Source organism: Bidens hawaiensis, unplaced genomic scaffold (assembly GCF_021521415.1).
Source record: "Bidens hawaiensis isolate Kalapana, Puna unplaced genomic scaffold, B.hawaiensis_p1.1 tig00004931_1, whole genome shotgun sequence".
Lineage (NCBI taxonomy): Eukaryota > Viridiplantae > Streptophyta > Magnoliopsida > Asterales > Asteraceae > Bidens > Bidens hawaiensis.
The window spans coordinates 1,227,694-1,253,271 of NW_027491311.1; the positions used below are offsets into that span (position 1 = coordinate 1,227,694).

The 25,578-nt window shown below is 36.2% G+C and overlaps 1 protein-coding gene across 1 annotated transcript; it reads right to left on the reverse strand.

Moving 5' to 3' along the window:
- Positions 1-19,106: 19,106 nt before the first annotated feature.
- On the reverse strand, positions 19,107-20,828 carry LOC143628351 (NAC domain-containing protein 35-like). Its single transcript, XM_077097969.1, has 3 exons — positions 20,574-20,828; positions 19,933-20,201; positions 19,107-19,670 (listed from the first exon to the last, which is right to left on the reverse strand). The coding sequence occupies exons 1-3, from the start codon at positions 20,803-20,805 to the stop codon at positions 19,107-19,109; spliced, it is 1,065 nt and encodes a 354-aa protein (XP_076954084.1). The 5' UTR covers positions 20,806-20,828.
- Between the last annotated feature and the right edge of the window lie 4,750 nt (positions 20,829-25,578).

A 25,578-nucleotide genomic window follows, 5' to 3' on the forward strand; every position in this document is an offset into this window, starting at 1 on the left:
TGTATATACATTATTGCTTGGCCTATATTTGGCGATGTTGTAGTCGTTTCGACTACTGAATGTTGCGTATGCCTACCTTGTGTTGCATGCGCCGAATGTCACGTGCTTGGATGTATGAACCGTGGTCGGGTCAAATATATTACTTGGGGAAGACCCGGGGTGAGGAGGCCCGTATCACGTGTTTGGATGTTAAACCGCGACCGAGTCAAATATATTACTTGGGGATGACCCGGGGTAAGGAGGCTCGTGTTGCGTGATTTTGTTTTATTAAACTGTGACCGAGTCAAATATATTACTTGGGGATTACCCGGGGTGAGGAGGCTCGTGTTGCTTGATTTTGTTTTATTAAACTGTGACCGAGTCAAATATATTACTTGGGGATGACCCGGGGTGAGGAGGCTCGTGTTGCTTGATTTTGTTTTATTAAACTGTGACCGAGTCAAATATATTACTTGGGGATGACCCGGGGTGAGGAGGCTCGTGTTGCATGATTTTAACGGTTTTGTTAAACCGCGGCCGGGTCAAATATATTACTCGGGGAAGACCCGGGGTGAGGAGGCCCGTGCTGTGTGAAAAGATGTTTAGTGTTTTATTCACTTATGATTTGGTTAAGAAAGGCTATTTATGATTTTATGGTCTTATGATTTTTCACTACATTTCATACTTATGGAATTTAAATTTTTAATGAATGTCGTTTATGAAAACTTGAACTCACTCAGCTCAAGCTGACTTTGTGTGTATGTTAGATTGACTTTCAGGTTAAGAAGTGGATGCTACCGCTTGGACGTGCTGGATGCTACTCGGGAGGTTGAAGGCATTTCTGGTCGAGGAATTCAAATAAAACAAATATTTTATTTACATTTGATTTTGGACACCTGTACCCGTGTTTAGGATATTTAAATACTTACACGTTTTCCGCTGTTATTTACTCTGAACTTGTTTTAAATAATACGAATCGATTGGTTTTAAATTTTTGTGAATTTGTGGACGTGATTACCAACTGTAGGATTCCCGAGATTCGGGGTCTTACATAAACGTAACCGGCTAAACGGTTGCACTCCTTTTATAAACACCGAATTCATGGTGGTTCGTGGCTAAATTCAGACAAACTTCCAAAAATTATGTTTTTAATTATTTTTAAAATATTTGACTCATTGATTCGATATTTAGTTGGGTCGGTTAAATGCCATGTAACGCTCATAATCCGACCAACTTCATTGATTTGATAATTCGTTAATTAGTTGGGTCAGTTAAATGCCATGTAAATGCTCATGGGCTGAACAACTCAATTGTTTGTTACTCGTTATTTTAATTGGGCCAATAAATTGCCATGAAACTATCATGGGAGGCCCAATTCATAAGAATTTATGTTGCTTTATTTAGTTGGACTATTCAAATTGCCATGAAAAGCTCATGGGAGGTCAACTCGTTTGATATGTTTCGTTATTTTATTTGGGATTTCAAGCAACAATGGGAAGCCCATGAAAAGCCCAACCCAATAACATTTTACTTTTGGAATTTTTGGAAACATTGTTTATTTACTTAAATGCCTCAAAATTTCATTTAAATACGCATCTCTGTTATCTCACATCAACTTATTCACACAACTTACCCATCATCTTGTAAAGTTTCATCTTTGGTCCTCATAGAATGTCTTCCCTAAAAATCTATCATCGTAATCAATGTTGTTCATCTGCTTCTCACGATCACCGTTTGACTACTAGAATCGCCAAGGAGTTTGTTGCTATTATGACGTTAACCAAACAATCGCCAACCTCAACAAAACCAAAATGCTCCGAACAAGAAATCTTATACTAACTCATACCCGCTATAATGTTACTTAAATTATCTTCTCTCATTTATTTCAATATTCTCAAACTATAAAATATCGAGCGCATTTCAATCTTTACCCTCAACTTTAAACTATAACTTTTTTATTACCTCTTGTTTTTCCTCAATCTCATGTTACTTTTCACAACTTACTTTCCATTTTATAAATCTTTATTATCAATATTCAATTATTGTAAATTTTATTACTATTAAACAAAATTGTTCATCCTCTAAATTTAATTTCCATTTTTAAATTAGAAATCTTCCATTAATTAATTTAACTTTTATCATTAAATTGACTTTTTAATTTAACCTTCATGGAATTCCATGTATGACTCGATCACTCACTTTATTAATTGATTAAGTTTCGTTATTTAGTTGAAATTAGACGGTGGTTCGTAAATATTTCAACTCCCTACTTTGATTTTTGATATACCTTGAAAATTTTGAATGTTTTAATGATAAATTCGTAGTTGTTAGAATAGTTATGATAGTTCATGCATTTCTAGCCTCGCGTTTATCTTATTTTATTATGTACTCCACATCTTATTTTTGGTATCACAATTAATTTAAACTTTCATTATTTTTGGTATCACTTTATATCAATTTCCCTTTAATTTCATAAGTCTCTCAACTAACTACACTCGACTCACCAAAATCTTCGTTTAAACTTATACTCTCGATCTTAAGAATTTCGTTCCTAATAAATACGATCTTTATAGATTCCACATGTTATTAACTATTTTAAGATTTATTGTAGATTAAACTTCTACGCATTTCATCTCCTGAATAAAGTTCCTTTCATCAAGGTAGACTTATTAGAATTTTGTACCTCTATCTCAATTACTTATTCTCAATTATCACAATTCATAATAACATCTGTTTCAAGAAATTCGTTTCCTTTCAATCCCCTAAACAAATTGTTTTATAAGCAAAGGATGTTTTAGAAATTACACGGTTTTATTTATACAACTCGAACATTTATTAGTTATCTTTTGAATTTATATCTAAAATTATCAAAATGTTTCTTTTCTTTCAAAATGATGGTTTTAAATGTTTTATAACCCACATGATTGAGTGGATTATGCGGACCATCCAACGATAAAAGTAATTATGGATACATACATAATTATCCAAGTCCTCGTATGGAAATCATAATACGTACAATTGTGTGTCTAGAACTGAAAGTAGTTTGAGTAACGGTGCAAATGATAAGATGATAAGGACATGGTGGATACGCCGCTGGTACATCCTATATATAAGTGCCCTTATCGGATTGTCATTTGGAGTGTTGCTTGGGTTATTAAAAGTTCTATGTTATGATATTTTCCTTAAAAATTTGAATTGCTTTCAAACCGATGATGTTTTGGTTTTCCTTAATTTCAGGGCAAAATTCCCTAAAGTAGGGGAGACTGTAACATTTCGAATTTTCTAAACCCGTATTCGTGTACGTTTAACCCGACCCGGAATATTTTAGATCTTTTTAGATAGTCAAAAATCAAATATTTATAAGTTTTTAAGTTCTCTTATGTTCACTTTAGGCCCCTTATACTTTATATAGTGTTCAATTCTTAATTTAGGCACAAAAGTTTCATTAAACGTCCAAATTGCAAACTTCAAGGGCCATAATCATCAAAAATGAAATTTCCACCCATATAGAACCGGAGCGCCGCACGAAGGCGGGCTCCCATGCTGGCCGCGCAGCGCGGTGGTGTAACGCCCGTAAGTTTTGTTAATCGGCTCGATCGTTTATAAATGTTTGTCAAAATGCCGGGGTTTCATCTTTCTAATTTAGAGCCTTGTAATACGTTTTAAAAGTCCGTTTGTCCATCCTTTTTTCCAAAACATCCCCTCTTACGACTTAAAGTATTATATTAGTATGTAGCACCCGACATTTTCGTTTATCGGCATGCACATTGTAGAGTTTGTATATTTATCGGGTTTGAACCGGCTTACTTCGGGGACCTCCTTGTCATACCCGTAAGTTAAATTAATTGACTTTTCATTCAAGTTTCTACACCTTCCAACTTAAGGGGCTAGAGTGCAACATTCTTTATTATAATAAAAAATAAAAAAGAAAACCGTAACCCTCCCTTGATGGTCCGATCGGCTGATGTGCAGCCCCTCCCACCTTCGTTTTTTTCTTTTTCCAGCCACTCCCAAGGTCTAAAACTCAAATTGACGGTTATTTTTATGTTCCCCCAAGTCCTATACACCTTAATTGATCATATTAACGCGCTTATTGGTCGTTAGGGTTGAGTTTTGATGATAACAGTTTGCTGACAGATTCGTATTCGTATATTGTAGGGTCTGTAACGCGATGATAATCCATTTTTTTGATTGATTCTTGTTTCCATGATGTTCTAATTTGAGTCTAGTTTCCAGAAAGGTATAATATGTAATTTTTGGACGAGATTTGAATGGTGTTTATGAATTTATAAGATCAAGTGTCAAAGCTGATGCGGGATGACGGATTCTGGTCTGTCTTCCCGACATCATAACTCTTTTTGAACAAGTCAAATTAATTGGTTCCACTTCTGGAACTTAATATTTTAAGTTAAGAATCAAATCCAATTGGAATCGTTTAATTTGGTTTGGTAATGAATTTTATAAAAATAAAATCATTTTGTTGCGCACTAAAATAGCTGCACGTACCTTGCTATGTTGGAGGAATTTTTATAATTTTTTTGTCCACTAGAAAAATATAATAAAAATATTTTTATAGACCTAGGACATTTATGAAAGTCTGGTAAAAATTTAATAATTTATTTCAAAGGTTATCCTATATAATTAAATGCATCTTCGCATGCTAAAATCTGCCTGTTTTACTTGTTATTGATCGATAAGTTCGTTTTTGGCTTAACCGGTGGGTGTTCAATTGTGTTCTTGTCGGGGCTGTTTGAAGTGAGTTTTTTCACCAACATCTTCCTAGGTATGTCTAGTATAACATAATTTAATATCATGTTCATTTTTGTTCATTTGATTGGTCAACTAGTTGTAGATTGAAAGTGGATATTCAGTTGTCTAGAATAGCGAATTATTGCGTTTAACGCGAGTATTGGAGTAAGTAACGACCAATTCAGTTCGGGTGACCTTGGTTTGGGCTACGGGCTATTGAAAAATCATTTTTATAAGTATGGGGGCTGAATTGGTTGTCGGTTACTCAAACGGGTCGGTACAACGCGCATTTGCGTTTATTGAGCGTTGTGCTTGCGAGTTACCGACCCATCCAACTCGTGTAGTGTCATGTGGACTTGTCGGCTGTGATTTTATTAAATTTGGTCCACACGGGGCTGAGTTGGTTGTTAAGTGCATAAACGACCCGTTAACGCGCGTATTCGATAAAACCAACAATTTTCGGGGGTAAATTGGGAATCCTTTGTCCCCGGGATTAACTAAGGGTGGTTTTGGTAAATACATGGCCTCGGGGGCTAATGTCAAGGCTTTAGGTCAATAAAATCAGGTTAGAACGTCTCGTAGGATAAACGAGTCGGTACGTTTAGTTAGTAATCTTTGTGTGCAATCCGACAGGCTTGTAAACTGTGGATTGGCTTTGAAGTTCTCAAACTCTTTGGTGTTTGTGTGGCTCGTTTCAGGTGAGTTCATGATGCCCTTTTTACTCTTTTCAAGTTTTGGGCTAGCATGCACACCGTAATACGATTTTACACGATTTTACTCGTTACAACTATTTGGATGGTATTACATAGCCTTATTCATATTTGTGCATTTACGAAACTATTTGTTAACTATATTTTATGCCTTAGGATATTGTAGACTCGTTTATGGTCTTATATTCTTTAAGGTTATACATATTACTTGTGGTCTAGGCTCGAGGTTGCTATTAGGCCTAGTATTAATTCCTAGTATTAAACGATTTTTCCTGATGAAACGTTTAAACTATTTTATATAGGCTTGCTAGTATATAGTTGGCCTTGGAATGTTATAGTATGTGTGTGTGTATATATATATAAATTATTGTATGGCCTATATTTGGCGATGTTGTAGTCGTTATCGACTACGGAATGTTATGTATGCCTACTTTGGGTTTGCATGCGTTGAATGGAATGTTACGTGTTGGGGTTGTACGTTTTCTCGGCCTTGAATGTTATTATTGTACGGATGGATGGTGGTCTTGGCCGGGCCAAACTATACGACTCAGGTTCGTAAATCCTGTGGCGGGCCCTGAAAAGCCCGTGAAGGGGGAGGCTCGTGTGGCATGATCATCATCGGATGTTACGTGTTGGGGTTGTACGTTTTCTCGGCTCTGAATGTTATTATTGTACGGATGGATGGTGGTCTTGGCCGGGCCAAACTATACGACTCAGGTTCTTAAATCCTGCGGCGGGCCCTGAAAGCCCGTGAAGGGGGAGGCTCGTGTGGCATGATCATCATCGGATGTTACGTGTTTGGGGTGTACGTGTGCTCGACCCTGAATGTTATACGTGGATGTTATATATATATATATATTTATATATATATATATATATAGCATCCAAATCTGGGTCAATACCAGCGAAAACATCTCTAAACAAGGTTCGAGCACCATGCCAAATGTGTCCGAAGAAGAAGAACAAAGCAAATGAAGCATGTCCAAAAGTAAACCAACCCCTTGGATATATATATATATATATATATATATATACATATTTTTATATATATAGGGATGTTACGTGTTTGGGCTATACGTGTGCTCGACCCTGATGTTATTATTTGGGTGGTATTTATAGGGATATAAATATATGGATGTATATAGATGTCTAAGTACGAATACTTAGTGTTGATGATGGCCTAACTGTTCATATCCCGTATTATATTTTAAACCCTTGGAATGTTTTTAATCCCGTTTTTATATTTAGACCCTTGGAATGTTTTATAATCTCATTTTTATATTTAAACCCTTGGAATGATTTATTTAAATGTTTATTATTAAAACTTGAACTCACTCAGCTAAAGTTGACTTTGTGTGTATGTTAGTGTGAGTTTCAGGTTTAAAGGAGGATGCTTACCGCTTGGACGTGCTCGAGACTACTTGGACGGTTGAAGGCATACTAGTCGGAGATTAATACGCAAACTGTTTTTCTTTTATTTATTACTTTAAACATTTAAATTATAGTTTTGGGAACTTGGTTTTAGTACTTGTGATTTTCCGCGGTTTATCACTTTGAACCGAATTTTTATAAGATGAAATGGTTTGGTTTTAAATTTTTGTGAATTTGTGGACGTGATTACCAACTGTAGGATTCCCGGGATTCAGGGTCTTACAGGTGGTGCACCTAGACAGATTACTTAGTTTGATTTACTTCCTAGCTTGTTTTTGGTATGAAAATCAATTATTTTAGGCCTAAATGGAGAGAATTAAGGTCCAAGAAAGTAGTTATAACTAAAATATAAGCCTATATTCGTTTCTTGCTGATCAAGATCAAATCTTTTGGTTTATTTCAGTGATTTTGTCATCAAAACAGTATTTACTTGCTTAAACGAGTATTATGTCCATAAGTGGTTCGTTTTTATAAACTATATATAAACAACCCATAATTCCTTGCCACAAACTTTACACTAATCCTATAGAAGCTCCACCAGCCATCCTACCCTATTGGTATCACCAAACTCTTCGGTTTTTGCTTATTTGTTGAAGATAAAAGCTTGTTCGTTTGACTTTGCTTACGTGTGGACCTTTGACTCATCGTTTCTGTTGATTCTTTCACTTTCTGGGTAAGTTGTAAACTGAGTAATCGTTCATACATATTCCCTAGCCAATAAGCTTCAATCAATTTCGGTGGTTGAAGGGTGTTGATTGGTCAATTCGTTTAAAACTCGTTAAAGGGCCAAACAGTCAATAAGTTTGACTTTACTTTTTCTCATACTCCTGGTCGGATTCAACGTTCAGTCCAGAAGACTTTTATTCTTGTAACGAAATTTAAGGCTACTAACCAAAACCCGACTTCTGAATCGCTGTTCGTATTCTGGTCAGTACTAGCTTGCTTAATCTTAAATCTAACATAATTTGAGTTCTAAATATCCGTTTGGATTGATTCCAGCAGCAACGAGTTTGTTTTTACTTATGCTATCGTAACTCAAAGTTTCAGGTTCTGGTCATTTATCTCGTTCGATGCGTAGTGGTTGATTCGTTTAAATCTTTGTTCGTTTATCATATATTAATCACTTGCCTTTAATCTAAGTTGAGTTTGATCATTCCCCTTTTTATGTATTGTTTTTAAACGTTTTGGGGACATATGCATACTTATTATATTTTCTATCGTATATATATACACAAACTCACAAACATAACCATTGTGTGTATATCAATTAAATGTTATTTGCTAATTGCTAATTGTTTAATTGTTTACTTTATCGCATTCGGAGAGGTCCAACATATTCTCATTATAGTATGATCATACGACCGTCTTAGTAACCCTAGCCCGATTCGCTTGGCGAAGGTAAACCGACAATCTCAGTCATTATAATCAATGCCCAATTCGCTTGGCAACGATTCAATGGCGCACCAGCAAGTCTTTGGTTTATATATGTTTATTATGGTTTGATTGATCATTACCACATATGTTTGTTTGCGTATTTAACATGTATTATTTATCATTTATCTATCATATATTTTATTGTTGTGTCAAAATCTGGTGATCATCTTACTCAATATGTGTTGTTGACAAGATCTTTTATTTTCTATGCATATGCAGGTTGCTTTGAATTGAAGTTTGACGTGAAAAGGACACTTAGACAAGACCTTAGGTTTTAATGAAGAAAATCGTTACTTACATTTATATTCAGTTATTTGAATGTTTTTTTTATATTTGTAAACTATGTGTATTCTTTGAATAAAATAATTAATTAGATATTGTCATTTATACGCATGATAGTATCTTCGAGCTGTGAGAAATCGGATCACGCCATGGCATTTCCGCCTTAGGTTGGGGTGTGACAAATGTGAGAGGATGTGTGAATGATATACCCCTGTTCTATTGATTAGGGTTGGGCAACAAAACTATGGTATTTCAATTAAATAGCAATAAGTTAAAAAAAATATAAAAGTATCAAACCTGTCCAAACTACATGTGGCCGGGATAAATTTTCATAAGGCGGAAAATTTTCCGCTAAAAGTATCCCGACCAAGTGTGGTTGGTATTGGTGTTTTATAGCATATACACACGTTGGAGTATTCGGGTTAACCCGGAACCCCTTTTTTTCTTCGTTAAAACTATCCTAACCCTATTAATTATCACCACTAATCAGGTTATTCGGGTTAACCCGAAACCCATCCCCCCCTAAATCTAGGGGTGCAAACGAGCCGAGCCCGAGCTTGACTAGACTGAGCTCGGCTCGTTTAACTTACACAGAGCTCGAGCTCGGGCTCATGAGTAGATTTTTAAGCTCGAGCTCGGCTCATTAATTATTTATCAATTATTTTTTATATAGTTATAATATTTTTAGAAATATTGGCCTCATATAATCCCAACAACGACCCATTGGAAAATATAAGTCCGAACTATCGAAATGGCAAAATATAATCCCAACTACGCATGTGGGTGGAAAATTAACGGGAAGTTAACCTTCCGTTAGTTTTGTGTGACCTGTCAGCTGGCTTGTCATTAACCGGCTGACGTGGCCGCTGAGTTGTCATTCAACCGTTGACGTGGCCGCTGAGTTGTCATTAATTATAAAAAAAAAATTAATAATAATAATAATGATAATAATATTAATAATAGTAATAGTAATAATCATTACATTAATCCACATGCCTTTTCTATCTTCTTCCTCAAACGCAGTCACCGGAAACGTTTGAGACAACCCAGTCGGCGTCCCAAATGTAAGCTTTCCAGACTCACCCACACATATATTCGAAACCATGGCCCAAATCAATTGCTCCTTACTCTTCACACCTGTTAAACTCCTCATTCGACCATCTTCCACAAACGCTCCAATAGGAGGATCCGGCGAATGGTGCCGTGGTGTTGGGCCACCGGGAATTTAAAGTCGTCTGTCGCCGGCCTCGGATCTCCGTTCAATGGTACTCAAACCCAAATCTAGTTGCCCCAACATTGAACCATCACCTCCAGACAACCCTAGATCTTGGAACAGAACATCAGAGGTTTTAGATTCGGTAACTATGGTGGTTATTTTGTCGTCGGAAACTTGCAATTGTGGTGCTCTTTGACGCCGGAAACCTGCAACTCCGGTGCTCTTTGACGCCAGAAACCTGCAACTCTGGTGCTCTTTGACACACATAGCTCAAAGTTGTTAATTTCAGTAATTGATTGATTGATTGTTGGTGTTGTGTTATAGGGTTTTGAAATTTGGGGAAATTTTGAAATGAGAAAATAAAGATTTGGTTTTGGAGTGTGTAGCGGAAAGGGTGTGAGGGATGGTTAACTTGAATTTTTTTAATAATTAATAGCCCCGTCAGCAGGTTACGAGACAGCTAAGCCGCCATGCCACAAAACTAAGGGAATGTTAACTTCCGTTAATTTTCCACCCCCATGCGTAGTTGGGATTATATTTTGCCATTTTGATAGTTGGGACTTACATTTACCAATGGGCCATAGTTGGGATTATATGAGGCCAATATTTATTATTTTTATATATATAATAATTTTATGTATAAAATACTATATATTATTTAGTTACTTTTATTTATTTTTTCATAACATTATATATATATATTAATAATTATTAATCATATATTATTAAAAATTAGTAAATGATGCGAGCAGGCTCGAGCTCGATAAGTGAAGCCCGGGCTCGGGCTCGTTTATTAAACGAGCCTACTTTTAGGCTCGAGCTCAGGCTCGGGTTCGGGCTTGATTAAGCTCGGCTCGTTTGCACCCCTACAAAAAACGAACCTAAAACCCGACCATATTAATTTGACAATTCATGTTATTCAGGTTAACCCAAATAAGTCGATTAATACTTTTGACCCTATTTAACCTAAAACTCGACCTTATTAATTTGACAATTCGTGTTATTCAGGTTAACCCAAATAAGCCAATTAATACTTTTGACCCTATTCAGGTTAACCGAAATAAGCTGATTAATACTTTTGACCCTATTTAACCTGACGCTAATTAGCTTATTTAGGTTTGGGTTTGAACATTTTGGACACCCTCTACACACAAATATGCATGTGTTTTTTAACGGCGTTTGAAGCTACTCACAATGCCTAAGTGAGTTTCTGAAACAGAATGTCAACTGTCATAGTGATTTTGATGCTTCAGGACCAAGTCACTCAAGAACACCATCAATGGGAAACCCACCACTGTATACCCCCCCTAGTCAGGTTTCTAGCCCAAGACATCACCCAATGCCAGTGGACCAGAAAAGTAATTGCACACACATATGCATATAGTCATAAAAATACAATCTTATGCATATAACACATACATAGTTATACATATATACATCGCCATACACACGTGTACACGTACAAATATAGGCATCTATATACATGCAAATATAGAGTCATACACGATACATAAACATATGCATATACACATATACACATATACTCATACATATACACACGTGTACATGTATCAATACATGTATCCATACACATACAAATACATAGTTATACTCAATACACAGACATATGCATTTACACTCACATATACATATACTCATACAAATACATTCATATGGATGCACACACGTACGTAGATACATATATGTATATATACATATATACATATATATATATATACACACATACACACATACATGTATTAACACACGTATTCACACACATGATATAGTTATACACAATAAGAAAATATATACATTCTTATGCATATACATATACACACATACATCGATATACAAATACATAACGTATCAATACACAATACACAAACATATGCATTTACACACACATATGCATATACTCATACATATGCATTCATATGGATACATACATACATACATACATGTGGTTAGGAAAAGGTTTTTAGATGGCATCCAAAAATTTAAAATAAAATTAAAATTTAAGAAATCCTATCCCGATCACATGTGGTCAGGAAAAATATTTTTAAGATGATATCCAAAATTTAAAACAAAATTATAATAAAAGGAAACCCATCCCATCCACTTGTAGTCGGGAAAACGTTCTCAGATTATATTCTGGCAACATTATATTCCCGCTAAATTAAAACAAAAAAATAATAAAAAAAACAACCTATCCCGACCACATGTGGTCAGGAAAGGTTTTTAGATGGCCCTTGTTCCCACTAACTTAAAAAAATTAAAATAACCTATCCCGACCATATGTGGTCGGTATAGATGTTGTAAAAATATATACGCATTACTACCAATAAAAAAAAATAAAAAATAAAAGATATTTACTTTTTCCCTACCACATATGGTCGGAATAAATTTTCACGAAGGGCCAAAATTCCCGCTAAATCTATCCCGACCACATGTGGTCGGTTAAAGGTTTGTCAGAAGTGAAATCTGGTCAAACCTTGCACTTACCACATGTGGTCGGTGCAGGTGTTCTATAGCGACCACAATTGTGGTCGGTATAGGAGCGATCCTGTCAGAACAATTTTCTTGTAGTGATACCCAAACCCAACCAAAAACTAACCCAACAAAAAGCCCTATACGTGAACACACCTTTTGTGTAACACATGTAAGTTTCACCACCCTACCACCACACAATGCGAAAATGCTCCTAACTGTGGTCTTTTTGGCCACTTCATCATCTCTTGTCGAGAGCCCATACATACTCAACACCACCCGTTACTTATAGACTCAATTTTAGATTCAATTTTAGCCGATAAATGAACTGAGCCGGCCTATAGCTACCCATATATGCAACATAGATCTGTATAGAGGAAATGCCTACAAGCACGAATAGGTGAAGGAGCATAAAACAGTCCACACCCTAGTCGTTATGTTGACTCTACTTGTGTCAACTTAGAAACATTACGTTATAATGACTCTTTACAGATATGATGACTTCATTGCAACATGATGCAAGTGTTTTTCCAATATTAATTTAACTTCTTATTTATAACATGACATGTTAGCTTATAAATTATATATATTCTAGTCAAGGTAGGATTAGATAATCATATGACTCTCATTTGTGAAACAATTCATCATGGGAACAAATGATAATTACCTTAGTAAAGAGCCTACCCATGAGACGGGCCTCATAAGTAGGCTCTTACCCAACAAGATAACAAGAGCACAATACAAAAGGCCCAACAAGGAGGACATTTTAGAAAGCCACTTGGAGGGAAATGGATTTGAAGGGAAAGCCACTTGTAATACCTCCCTTCTATATAAGAGGAAGAAAGAATCATGTAAAGAGGCATCGTATACACTCACTAATACTTACAACTCCAACATTGATCACAATTCTCTACATCTTGTTAGGAACCTTACCCCCTCGTAGGAATAGGTTCCAACATTTGCACCATCGGTGGGACCTCTTGATCACGGGTCTCATTTAAACTTCTAAAAGAATGGTCAATCAAGCCCGTCGTCGCCATTGTTGTCTCACCATCAAAAGGTCTTGGTTTTATCCGTCCACTGTTTTGGTAAACAAGCAGCAACCTAGTTCAAATTCTCCGGCGTTATTTCCGTCGCTGGAATATTTTTCCCGACTCTTTGGAATATTCCGTGAAGTCAAGGTTCTTGAAATATTCTCTGGCGAGGCTTAAAAAGTCGGACATGACGATTGCTTTCAGCCAGCAAGACACATACTCCGGCGACACGCCATCACAACCACCACCCCCCGTTCCATCGGAACCGGCAGCATCACTAAGTCCAAAGTGCCCACAAGTGCACATCCATACCGGGAAGATATAAGGAACACTAGTGGACCAGTTTGTTCATAGATGAAGACGATATGGAGGTTGAAGACATAATGACCGAAAGGCCCAAGATAACTTCAGAGTTCATACGTACTCACAGAGACGCTTTTAAGAGCAAGGATCGAAGAGTAAGGGTGGGAAGAAAACTTCAAGTGTCTACAGAACATTTTGATCTACATAAGTTTAGAAAATAGGGAAGCAAAGAGGCTCGGTTTTGATCCCATTCTACCGAGGTTTGCACCATTTCAACTCAGTTTGGAGTCCCCTTTCGCTCATGTTCAAGCCCATTTAGTTCAAGACAGCAAGTCTTCTAGTAGGATCCCGTCCAGCGGAGCAACAAAATTATGCCGATATATTACGGTTGACTTCGGAGATCTCGACGGTACCTTCATTCTTAATGAAAAAAAATCGGTTTGTTCTCTTCATCATGTTTACATTACTTTAGCACACCATATAGGTTATAAGAACTGTTTCACATCACCATTGAGGTTTGAAGTTCCAGAAAACACATCATAGTATGAGTTTCTATTGAAAATAAAATAAATATAAAAATAAAAAATAAATGAAATAGAATAATAGAATATCAGGGTGAAACCCTACATTACCCTACTGTTATTCTAAGGCCACAATCTATTCTATGCGTAAAAAAATGGTTTGAAAAGAATCTTGATGAAAGTATTGATTTAATATTGATTTGTTACAAAAAAGGGAAACATGGTTTATATGAAAAGGTGATGTAAAGTTTGCTTTTAAAAAAGGTGATGTGACCATACATGCATGTGTTTTACATTATTTAAATGTTGCTTTTGTACTTTATGTTATAAAGAAAGTCTTTAAGGTGACACATCTCTCAAGCAGTCCCTTCCTGGTCAAGTCAACAACGAGTCCCTTATTGACGAATCCTTGGATAGTGAAGTCCTTTATTAAATAATCCCCTTCAGAATGAAGCCCCAACTAAAAAATTGCTTCAGAAGGAAGTTCCATACTTAACAATTCCTTCAGAATAAACCCCCCTGATAAACAATTGCTTTAGAAGAAAGTTCCCTACTTAACAATTCCTTCAGAATGAAGTTCTCTACTTAACAATTCCTTCAGAATGAAGCCCCCCTCCTAAACAAATTCTTCAGAATGAGGTCATTCACTAAACGATCTCTCCAGAGCGACCCCCCTTAAAAAATAATTCATTCAAAACGAGGTCATTCAGTAAAAAATCTCCCTATAACGAAGCCCCTTATTGAAAAATACCTTTAGAACAAAGCCTTTTGCAAAATAATTCCTTCAAAACAAGGTCCCTTACTAAATATTCCTTCATAACAAAGCCCCTCCCAAAACAATTCCTTCATTACAAAAACTCATCCCAGACAATCCGTACTGAAGCCCCTTTCCATATTACAAGAATCTTTTTCAAAGAAGGATATCCCCTTTCTAAGGGATGAGGTGTTTAAAACTTCCTTCCACGAATAAAAAATATCATTTGGGCAAGAGTTATATGCAAAGGAAAACAACCTCTTCCAGATTTTCCTTTTCAAGAATAATAGTCCCTTTCTAATGAAGGAAATATTTGAAAAGTTCCTTCCGTAAGGAAGGAGAGACTTCTATAACAACTTTTTGCATTACAATAATTTTATCTGAAGGAGAAGAATCCCCCTCCAAGGGATGGAATGTTCAAAGGTACTTCTTTCTGTCAAATATCCTTGCTACATCACAACATCCCATAATACAAGCGTTTTCTAGAAAGAAGAGGAATCCGCGTCTAGGAGATAACACACGTGAAAGATCAATCCCATGTAGAAGAAACCCCCTCCCTACACCAACATGGAGCTGGGGTACTAAGTTGACATTGCACCGTTGTGTCGTGGGCTTTCGTCATTAAAGTCTCTTTACCAAGGCAAGGGGACCCCATCCATCAGCTTTTATGCATAAAGACGTATCTCATAAAGAAATCGCCATCTTAAAGAGACTTCCAATAAAAATAGTCCCTTTCCAATGAAGGGAGTATTGGAAGTCCCTTCCAAGAAGAATGAAAGCCTTCCACAGCAACACCTTATGTTTCAAGAGTTATCCTTTTAAAGAAGAAGAGTCCAATTCTAAAGAGTGACAAAGTCTCTATGGAAGGAAAAAAGCCTCATGTAGCAGCACTTTATATTCCAAGAATTTTTCAAGGGGAAGAAACCTCCATATCCATATTAACTTTTATCAGAAGAGAATGGGGCTAATCCAATTAGCCCCTCTCATCATCCTTCATGTGTAAGACTTCTAATATGAATTAAAAATATGCCTTTATATTTATTACCAACAAATATAATTATTGCTTATGATTCCCCATGTGGGTTTAAGAGGCACAATACTTATAATTCCCACATGTGAGATAAAGCCCTCTTTAAGAGGCATAATACTTATAATTCCCACATGTGGGATAAAGCCCTCTTTAAGAGGCATAATACATATAATTCCCCTTAATGAGAAAATGACATAAATTCTCCTTCACCAATGTGAAAGGAAGGCCCGGCTGAGGGACTTGGATCCATATATAAAAATACCTCATCTATGAGGCTCAATACTTGTAATTCCCCCCGAGGAAAATAGCCCTATGCACGAGGCTCGGTAATTATAATTTCCCCAGAGGAAAATAGCTCCTTCTAAAAGGTTTGGAACTTACACCCCCTCCCCAAGCCGGAGGTATAAGCCAAAATGTGCTCAAATGCACCATTGAGTCGAAATGCAATATCCACTCACATCTTTAACGTGATTTATACATCTTAACCGACAAGAACTTGCAGAAGAAACATATAGAAAGAATTAAAATCACCATGATTAATGCTAGTGGTTTGATATCATTTATTATCACATTGAAAATTGTCTATGCCGTAGTTTCTATGCCCAGTACTAGTAAAGCAAGAATAGCATGATCACTATTAGAGCCTGCTAATCGGTTACTAACAACTTTGGTAGGATTATTCAACAAGAATAAAGAGATTACGTGCAACCAAAATAGTTACCCAAGAAAGAAAGCTTAGTATTGGCTTGGTTATGATAAAGAAACTTAGGTTTAAGAGTCCCTTATCCTAATCATAAATAATGAGCATAAGGGACTGGGGGACTTGAAGAAGTAATTCTAGGATTGGGCCCATTGTATGGGGATGATTTTAGATATGCGTAATCTTTGTCTCATCCATGACTTCTCCATCTCGACTATACTGGGTCAAATTTGATAAGTCAAAATAAAAGTAGGACCGCATGTTTCTATCGAGGTAGATTTAAATTATCAAGAGAATTGGATCAAGATCATGTGAACTAAGTATAATCAACCTCAACTAAAATATCAAAAGAGGATCTCACCCGAAACTAGTCTAATGAGTGGGTTTAAAAGGGATGAACCTATCCCGTATGTGATAGATGAGCTAGGACTACATTAGTGTCTTGTCCATATCAGAATAAGGACTAGGGGGACTTGCAAAGCCTGTTGTGAAAATAGGTCATTGTCCCATGATGAGGCCCAAGTCAGGAAAGCCCAGAAGAAACCAAAATACTTGGGGAGTTCTGGTTACTCTAACCAAATATCCTACCAACCAAAAATAGGAAATGCAACTTTGAAAGTAAGAAAAGGGAACAAGCAGCTATGGGCCTGGCGAGTCGAAAGGTGTCATCACATCTTTAGGGGAGCGTTAGAAGCTTTTTCAGAACTGTTGCCAGTTTAGGTATGGGCCTGACGATGGGCTGAAAAGATAAAAGGGGGATTGGATAATTGAAGTCAGTGAAAAGTCCAAGTTGGTTCATCACCCTTACCACAGACGGGGGAGACCTGATGAAGCTACCCAGAAAGGAACCCAACAATAGCATTCCCACTTTAACAACCGTTAAGGTGATGGTGATGTCGATAAAGAATACCAGCGCTAACCTTATGAAAAAAGTGCGAAGATGGGCAAATGTCTTTTGAAAATATATAGAGAAGTGTTGAGCCGTTTAAGATAACATGAAAATCGGGTCAACAGAGGAAATAACATAAGCAGACACTTCCGGAGGATAAAGAAAGTGTCGGGATAAAAGTATAGCGGACAAATGATATAAGTCCATTATACTCGTCATAAATAACAAGCACAATGGACTGAGGAGACTTGAAGAGATTACCCTTAAAACGGGCTCTTCGAGCGATTAGAGAAATAGGCCTAACACATGCTCAAAGTAAGGGTGGCTTTAGAAAGGAAGCCCAAAAAAGAGTAACCAAAAGATCTCCCAAAGTAACTAAATGAAATCAAAGGTTCAAAAAGGATTAAGGGCTTGCCCAATCAATCTAAACAAGTGGTGATATCAACCCAAAAGAAAGGATTAGAATAACACATGTTGCTAGAATGGACGGGGCCTAAGTCAAAGAGAACAATGGCCAGGGGAAAGCTCGTAGGTCAAGAACCAACATATGATAGTTCTATAGATATTCTTTTTGTGTCAAAGATACCCCCCGGCCATATGAAGATCAATCAGAGAATAAGGAGGATCACACAAGAAGTCACGACGGAAGAAGAATAGAGACTTGTTGTGAGTCCATTGTACTCATCATAAATAACGAGCACAATGGACTGGGGGACTTGAAGAGCGTACCTCGGAATTGGGCTCTGTAGGTAGGGTTAAATCCATTAAGCAAGAAAGAAGGCACAAGGCTGAAGGGAGAAAAGGAATACACAATGGGCCAGCTAGGTACCAAAAGCCCAAAAAGAAGAAAGTGAAGAAAGACATGAGCGACAATAGTTATTGAGTCTATTACCCTTATCATAAATAACAAGGTCAATAGACTAAGGGACTTGAAGAGCCTACGAATGAGACGAGCCTCATAAGTAGGCTCTGACCCAACAAGATAATAAGAGAAGGTCCAACAAGAAGGACATTCTAGAAAGCCACTTGAAGGGAAATGAACTTGAAGGGAAAGCCACTTGTAATACCTCCTCTCTATATAAGAGGAAGAAAGAATCATGTAAAGAGGCATCATATACACTCACTAATACTTACAACTCCAACATTGATCACTATTCTTTACATCTTGTTAGGAACCTTTCCTCCTCGTAGGAATAGGTTCTAACACTCAGCAGTACCATTTTCATGCGTTTAGTCCACACAATATATTGCACAGCCTAATCATACACTAGACATCAGACCAGCTGTTAAGATATACCATTAGCCATCAAAGTCCAAATAAAGCAAATCACAATCAACACAGATTACATATTTAGTTATGGCAGATGTTTATTACGTACCTCAAAAATCGAAAACCCTAATACGTCAATATGTCATCTTACATATAATGAATCAGCCTTATCACTTAAGACAACTACCTTAAACATCCTAAAACATAACATGATATACCAAAGTCAATGCTTGTTGCACGTCAAGTTTACACTATGCATGCAACTTCATTAGTTATAACTTATAACTTAACTTATAAGCATAGTAGCAAATTAATCACTTGAATGGATCAATGGAGTCTTTGCTTCCTTCACTCAACATCGAATTCCATTCCCAAAGTCTATCTGGAAATGTTCCTTGAACTGCTCCGGCCAAGTAATTAGGTGCAAGAAGCGCTTGCAGATGCACGTGAGGTGACAGTTCTTGATGTGGTGGGGGTTGTTGTTGCATGAGCAAATCGTTACCGGAGAGATTTGGAGAGTAGTTAGAACAAACACCGACTTGGTAATTATTGATATTAAGAAGTTGAGAGGGTGGGCAATTATCTAGAGCTTGTTGGGAGCTTAATATCCTATGTAGATCATCAATGTTGTAGGAGGAGTTAATAGGGTTTGAGACACCCAAAGCAGTTCCGACAATATCTGTTGTGGTCGTGTCACTGGTTTTGTCTTCATTATGGTGAGAAGACTGGCCTTCAAAACAGTTGAAACTTAGATTCTGTGAGTTGTGCCTGCTATTGTGATCAGAAGAAGTACCCCTTGTTGTTTGAAGAGTACGAGGTAGAGATGGATGGTCTTCAACTCCAGTTCGTTTGTAAACCCTACACAATGATATCTCAGCCTGCAAACACAAAACCGTAGTAAAAACAAACATGATAACCAGATCCATATGTACTTACATAAGTATTAAAAGCTAGCGGTGATATTGACCTAGAGAGAGAGAGAGAGAGAGAGAGATGTATGCATTTAAAGCTAGCGGTGAGATTGGTACATGAGTTTAAGATCAATTCATGCTTGTTAAAATAAATATGGTTTCTTGCACTTGTTCATGATCAAGTTGATAGATCTAGACAATAAAAGAAATGTTCACTAGCTAGACTGACCTTTTGTAATCTTTCGAACTCGTGTGGGGGTAATCGGTATTCATTCATGATCCAACTACTTCGAACTCCTTTAGGAGCTTTTCCAGAATAAAAAACAAGGGTTTTCTTTAACCCAATAGATCGAAAATTGTCGGTTCTTATCATCCGATCGGCTCCAGTGGCCTTCCAGTAGCCTGAAGTTGTCACACGGTTAGGTCGATCCCCGTTACGGTACTTCCTATCTCTTGGTACATAGAAAAACCATTCTTTCTCTCCTATTGCTGCCAAAGCTGAAATCACATGTGACACAAGATCCAAATTATATATATACGGGGTTAATTCTTAATCTTAATTATTTTCTTGAACAAACATCATGAGCAAAGTAAACTGTTTAGGTCAAGATTCAAGATCTGAAAAATGGTGTTCTTGAAATAGATTTAGAGTTAAAGAAACAAGAAAGTAATCCAACTAAAAGAGTATACTCGATAGGTTTATTGACAAGAAAAGAAAACAAAATTAAGAAATAATTAGATTCTAAAATAGGGAATCCAAGTTATTTGATTGCAGAATCAAACAAAAATCAACCAAAAGAAAGAAAACTTTTGTCAGAAAGAATTACAAGATCCAGAAGAAAGAACAATATAAATATCAGTGATGTATACCAGGAAGTTCCCACGGGTCATATCGATAAAGATCAAGAAAAGTGATGAGCTCAACATTGAATTTCTTGCCCTCTACCTTACGGCGAAGGTAGAACTCAACAAGCTCTTCCTCGGTCGGATGAAACCGAAAGCCAGGCATCACCGTGTCCTTTTCATGATCATCACTCTCATCATCATCCCGCAGCTGTGATCTTTTGTTTCTTATCTCCTCTTCTTGGTGTGGGTTCATCATAGTCCTTGCTAGCTTCTATTGCCATACACTGTTGACTGCGCCTCTTTAAACACCAATAATAACGTACCCTCGTGTCCTATCTTCTAAGTTCTAACACAAACCTTGCATTTAAAGTATCCGTACCACTCATGAAAAGTAAATTTTTAGGGAGACTGAGAAGTCGGTAAGTAAGTTGGCAATTAGGTCTCGTGCTTGATGTTTGACGTGGGTGTGTGATATCCCATAAAATCTGCAATTACTTTTGACTATATTTGCATTATTAGAACAAGATTTAATCTACTAATACCATACTAAGTTACTAACCAATAATCTACCAATACTATTAAACAAAATCATTTTTCTCACATGTTATTCAACTGAATTAGAATGCCAATTAATATTATTATCATTTATAGAATTAATAATAAAGTTATAAATATAATTTTAAATGTTGTATTAAATGATGTTTTAGATATTTATAAATTATAAAATTTTATTTATTATTTATGTCTTATGCATTCATAAGGTATAAGGTATGCTATTATATATTTATTATTAAATTTAACTTTTTTTTAACCACTTGTGTTTTGCACAGGCTATAACCAAGTATAAGGTAAATTATAATTTACACAAAATAGGCGGACAACAGGTTATTGTAGCAATATTTAAACATAAGACGCTACTTGAGAATTGGGTTTTACTAAAGTATTTATCGTTGCATATTTCTGCAGATAGTCTCTAAATTTTAATATTATGACTGCTTTGCGACTAACAATAGAATCTAGCAACTACTAAGATTTTCGTTGCAAATTAATCAGTAAGACCAAGTGTTGTAGAGAAGTGAGGCGTCCCTCCCTACCACCTCATCCACTCTAACCCCCCCCACTATTGCACTACTTTGAAAGAGGGCGATATCCCCTCTCTCACCATTAGAATGATGCCTGTCTCACCCAATATCTATGAATGGTTTGTATTGGTCCAATCATCACCATGATTAACTAACCCCTCTTCATATTTTTTGATAGGTTACTTAAATCCTATTGTCTATGTGGCAGTGATGTGACGCTTTAATTAACCAAACCACAACACATAGTCTAACAAGAATTTATCCCCGAGAGTTACGGCGGAACGGGTTAAACACGTTACATGTTTGAGAGCTACCGCTGGCAGTGGGGACGCGACGGGAACTTAGCCGTTATCTGTTTGATTTGTTACGGTAAAAGCTTTCTGGCTAAATTTGAAAGTCTAAAAGTTTATTGTAGAACTGTAAAATTTTTGTGCCAAAGTTGAAATACTAAAAGTTTTGTTGCACAAGTTTGGTCTACAAAGTTGTAAGTCAAAATGTTTTATGACAAAAGTTTGGTGGCGAAAGTTGTGAGACTAAAAGTATTGTGGCAAAAGTTTAAAAAACGAAAGTTTCATTACCAAAGTTACGAAGCCTAATGGTAAATGTTGAAACTTTGCTAGTAAAACTTGAAAGAGCTAAACTATAGAAGTTGTCTTTAATCATATATAATATATTTAGGGCTGTTCAAAAAGCTTGAAGCTCGAAGCTCGGGCCCGTAGCTCGCTCGATAAAAGCTCAAATAAAACTAGCTATAAAAAGTTGATTTGAAACATCCTGAGCTGATTTGGATCATTTTTGTAACTGAGCCAAAATCGACCAAGGCTCGGCTCGTTGACTCGATATTAAGCTCGTTTAACTTCAAAATCGTGCTAGAGCCTAACCAAGCTGCCTCGTTTAATTCGAGCTCGGAACCACACTGGCTCGACTTAGGCTCGACTCATGAATAGCTAGGCTATAAGGTAAATATTCAAAAATTAAATGCCAAAACTATGAAGTATACAACTTACCTTTTAATTATATATTAGCTTGATATCCGTATATTACAAAGGTATTTAATATATAATTTTGCGACTTTATTCTGATTGTAAATTTCAGTCACAGTTTACTTTTCTTTTAGTGACCTTGCTAAAGGAAAATGATGGTTATCACTAAATCACCCCGGTTACCCTATATATTTTTGAGGGCACACATACATGGAAGCATGGAACATGAATTCAAGCATAGAGGTGGTGGTTTAAAGACAAGAAAGGGACATTTCTATTGAACAGGTTGGACCCAACATGTTAGCGGTGGGTTTGATCTTTCTATTTTCTGTCATAAATCTTTTTTACTATATTTTCTTTATGCATTACACCAACTTATGTTATTAATTAATTAACTAATTCAACTAAATGCTAGATGTAATTTTTATTTTTTTTATTTAAAAAATTGAATTTTAACAATTGACATATTTGTGGATAATAATTCATATGTACATCTTGACTAATGATAATTTTAACTTTCATTAAATTTGTCAAGATTAATTCCAGTTACATAATCATCATACATTTATACTTGATTTTTCTTTGACTTTTCTTACAATAATAGTTATGAACGAAATGAAGAAACGTAGTAGCGAAATCGAGTATAAATCAAATGTAAATTGAGTGTAAAATGCATGCTTGAAGTATTCTTGACTTACATAAATAAAGGTTAAGATTATCATTTTTCAAAGTATTAACTCAGGTTATTGAAGCAACATTGTCATGTTAGTTTTAAAATATTACTACATTATACGACACATTTATTTTAAAACATATTTTTATAGGATTATTCTTGCACTTTTAGTTAGGTCCCAATTTTTCAAATACATTTCTATTTTAGTTTGTCTATACAACTATTATAGATAACTAGTGTTTTATCCGATGTGTTGCGTAGAGCATGTTGGTAAAACTCGAACGGTGGTAAACCTAGGAGTTGTTCGTCTCAAGCATTGAGGCGGTAAGTTGGCGCGAATTCTGTCGGTTTAAAACAAAAAAAATTCTTAAAATTTAGGTGAACCAATGAGGTGGAGTCGGTTGGTAAACTCGAGCGTTGTCGATCCTGAACGTTGAGGCAGTGAGTCTACGCAAATTCGGTCGGTTTCCATCATGTTCGTTACGATATTGGAACTAAAAAAATCGGCATCCGGTCCATTTTCGTTACGATCATTACGGTGGAACTAAAACCGAACGCAGTGAGTCTACGTGAATTAGGTTGGTTTTCATCACGTTTGTTACGATACCAGAACAAAATCACAGCAAAAAAATGTCTTCCACCAATTGACCCAATGGGGTACTTGTGACACTAAAACTCTTATTTATATTAACATATTTAAACAAAAAAAAGCACAAATAAAATAATTATAAAAAACATAAAAACCCCCAAAAATAAAAATTCTATTCAAAGAAAAAAGGAGTCTCGATGTGGCTCAATGGTAGAGCACTCACTTTACAAGTGAGAGGTAGGGGGATCAAACCTTACTACCACCAATTTATATGGGAGATATGAGAGATATGCCAGGGTTCGAGTCCTGATCTCACCTGGTTTTACCGGCTCCTTGCTGTCGTGCCGTTTGGCGGGCGTGGGTCGGGTTTTATCCGGGGAATCCCTCAATAGGTGGACCGCTAGGGGCTCCGTCCGTCCGGACTCGTGGCCGGCTCGACCTACCTTTATCCAATAGGGGCCGCGTACGAAGTACCCGACGTTACTTAGTTAGCCGTTCCAAAAAAAAAATTAACCAAAATAAATATCAAGAATTCTTGCTTTATACACGTCTCGATCCTGCAGAGTAGATTATATTTCCTAGTTTACCAAACATTTACTAACTTCACTTCAACCAACATATCAAGATATCACAACTAATTATGCACCAAAATAATTTATTTAAAAACAAAACACAACTAATAAAATATTCAAAAAAATCTTTTGTAACACCAAATTTCTTAATTATACTATATATATATATAATCTATATTCATCTTTGAATATAGCTGTAGGACAAACCGATTTAAAATAATACCAAAAAGAGGATGAAGTACAATGCATACAAGAGCAACCATAAAAACAAAACCTACACTATTTCAAAACTACTATTTTTCTTCTAGAACAACAAAACTTTATAAACCTTACTGTAAAAAAATATTAACATAAGAGATATTGAGATTTGATAGTGGGGCCCACACATCTCTTCCAGGCTGCATATGAAATCACAGACTTGGCACAAATAGTCTTACTCCACAAGAAGGGTTTTTCCCCATGGACTTTGGCACAAATGGTTTTTCAACACAACTCCTCCATATGGACTTCCCGGCCACAAACCCATTGTTACGGTTGCTCTAAATCACTGGATCTCATTTGCTCATACCACGTTTGTTCTTGTGGCTAACATTAATGCGGATGCTCTAGTTGTCATGCCATAATAGTAATTAGGACCACAATGTTACCTTGTTTTCCCACAACTTTACATCACACATGTGAGGATGCAACTATTTATCAACAAAAGACAACTATTAGTATGAAAAAACATAGGACCTAACGGAAGCAGGAATTATAATGCCAACAAAACACTCATTGCAAGCTACTAGCAACAAAAATGGGCAATACACAGGATAACTATTATGCTATATTTTACACAAGTTCTATTTTGTGTTGTCGTGTAATTATGTTATTTGGTGTAATACACGGGAAATTAATACGCTATATACATTTTAGTACACTTGCAAATACTAATGATGCGATTGTTTCACATAATTCTTAAGAATTCAAAAGAATTAAAACTGAAATCCCGTGCCATGACATTTCGGTTTGATAAGAGATGAAATTGGAATTTAACTGAATTTCAATGAAATTTCACGTTGAGTGAAACGCCTAACGGTAGCGACACCATAGTTGATTTTCTACATTGATTTTAATAATGTTTGATGATG

What these genes read in the sequence shown, in the direction of transcription:
- LOC143628351 (XM_077097969.1), bottom strand. Translation starts at nt 20,805, where the DNA reads ATGATGAACCCACACCAAGAAGAGGAGATAAGAAACAAAAGATCACAG. An exon ending in TGACCCGTGGGAACTTCCTG is followed by an intron (nt 20,202 to 20,573) that starts GTATACATCACT and finishes ATGTGATTTCAG; the next exon opens with CTTTGGCAGCAATAGGAGAG. An exon ending in AGTTCGAAAGATTACAAAAG is followed by an intron (nt 19,671 to 19,932) that starts GTCAGTCTAGCT and finishes TTGTGTTTGCAG; the next exon opens with GCTGAGATATCATTGTGTAG.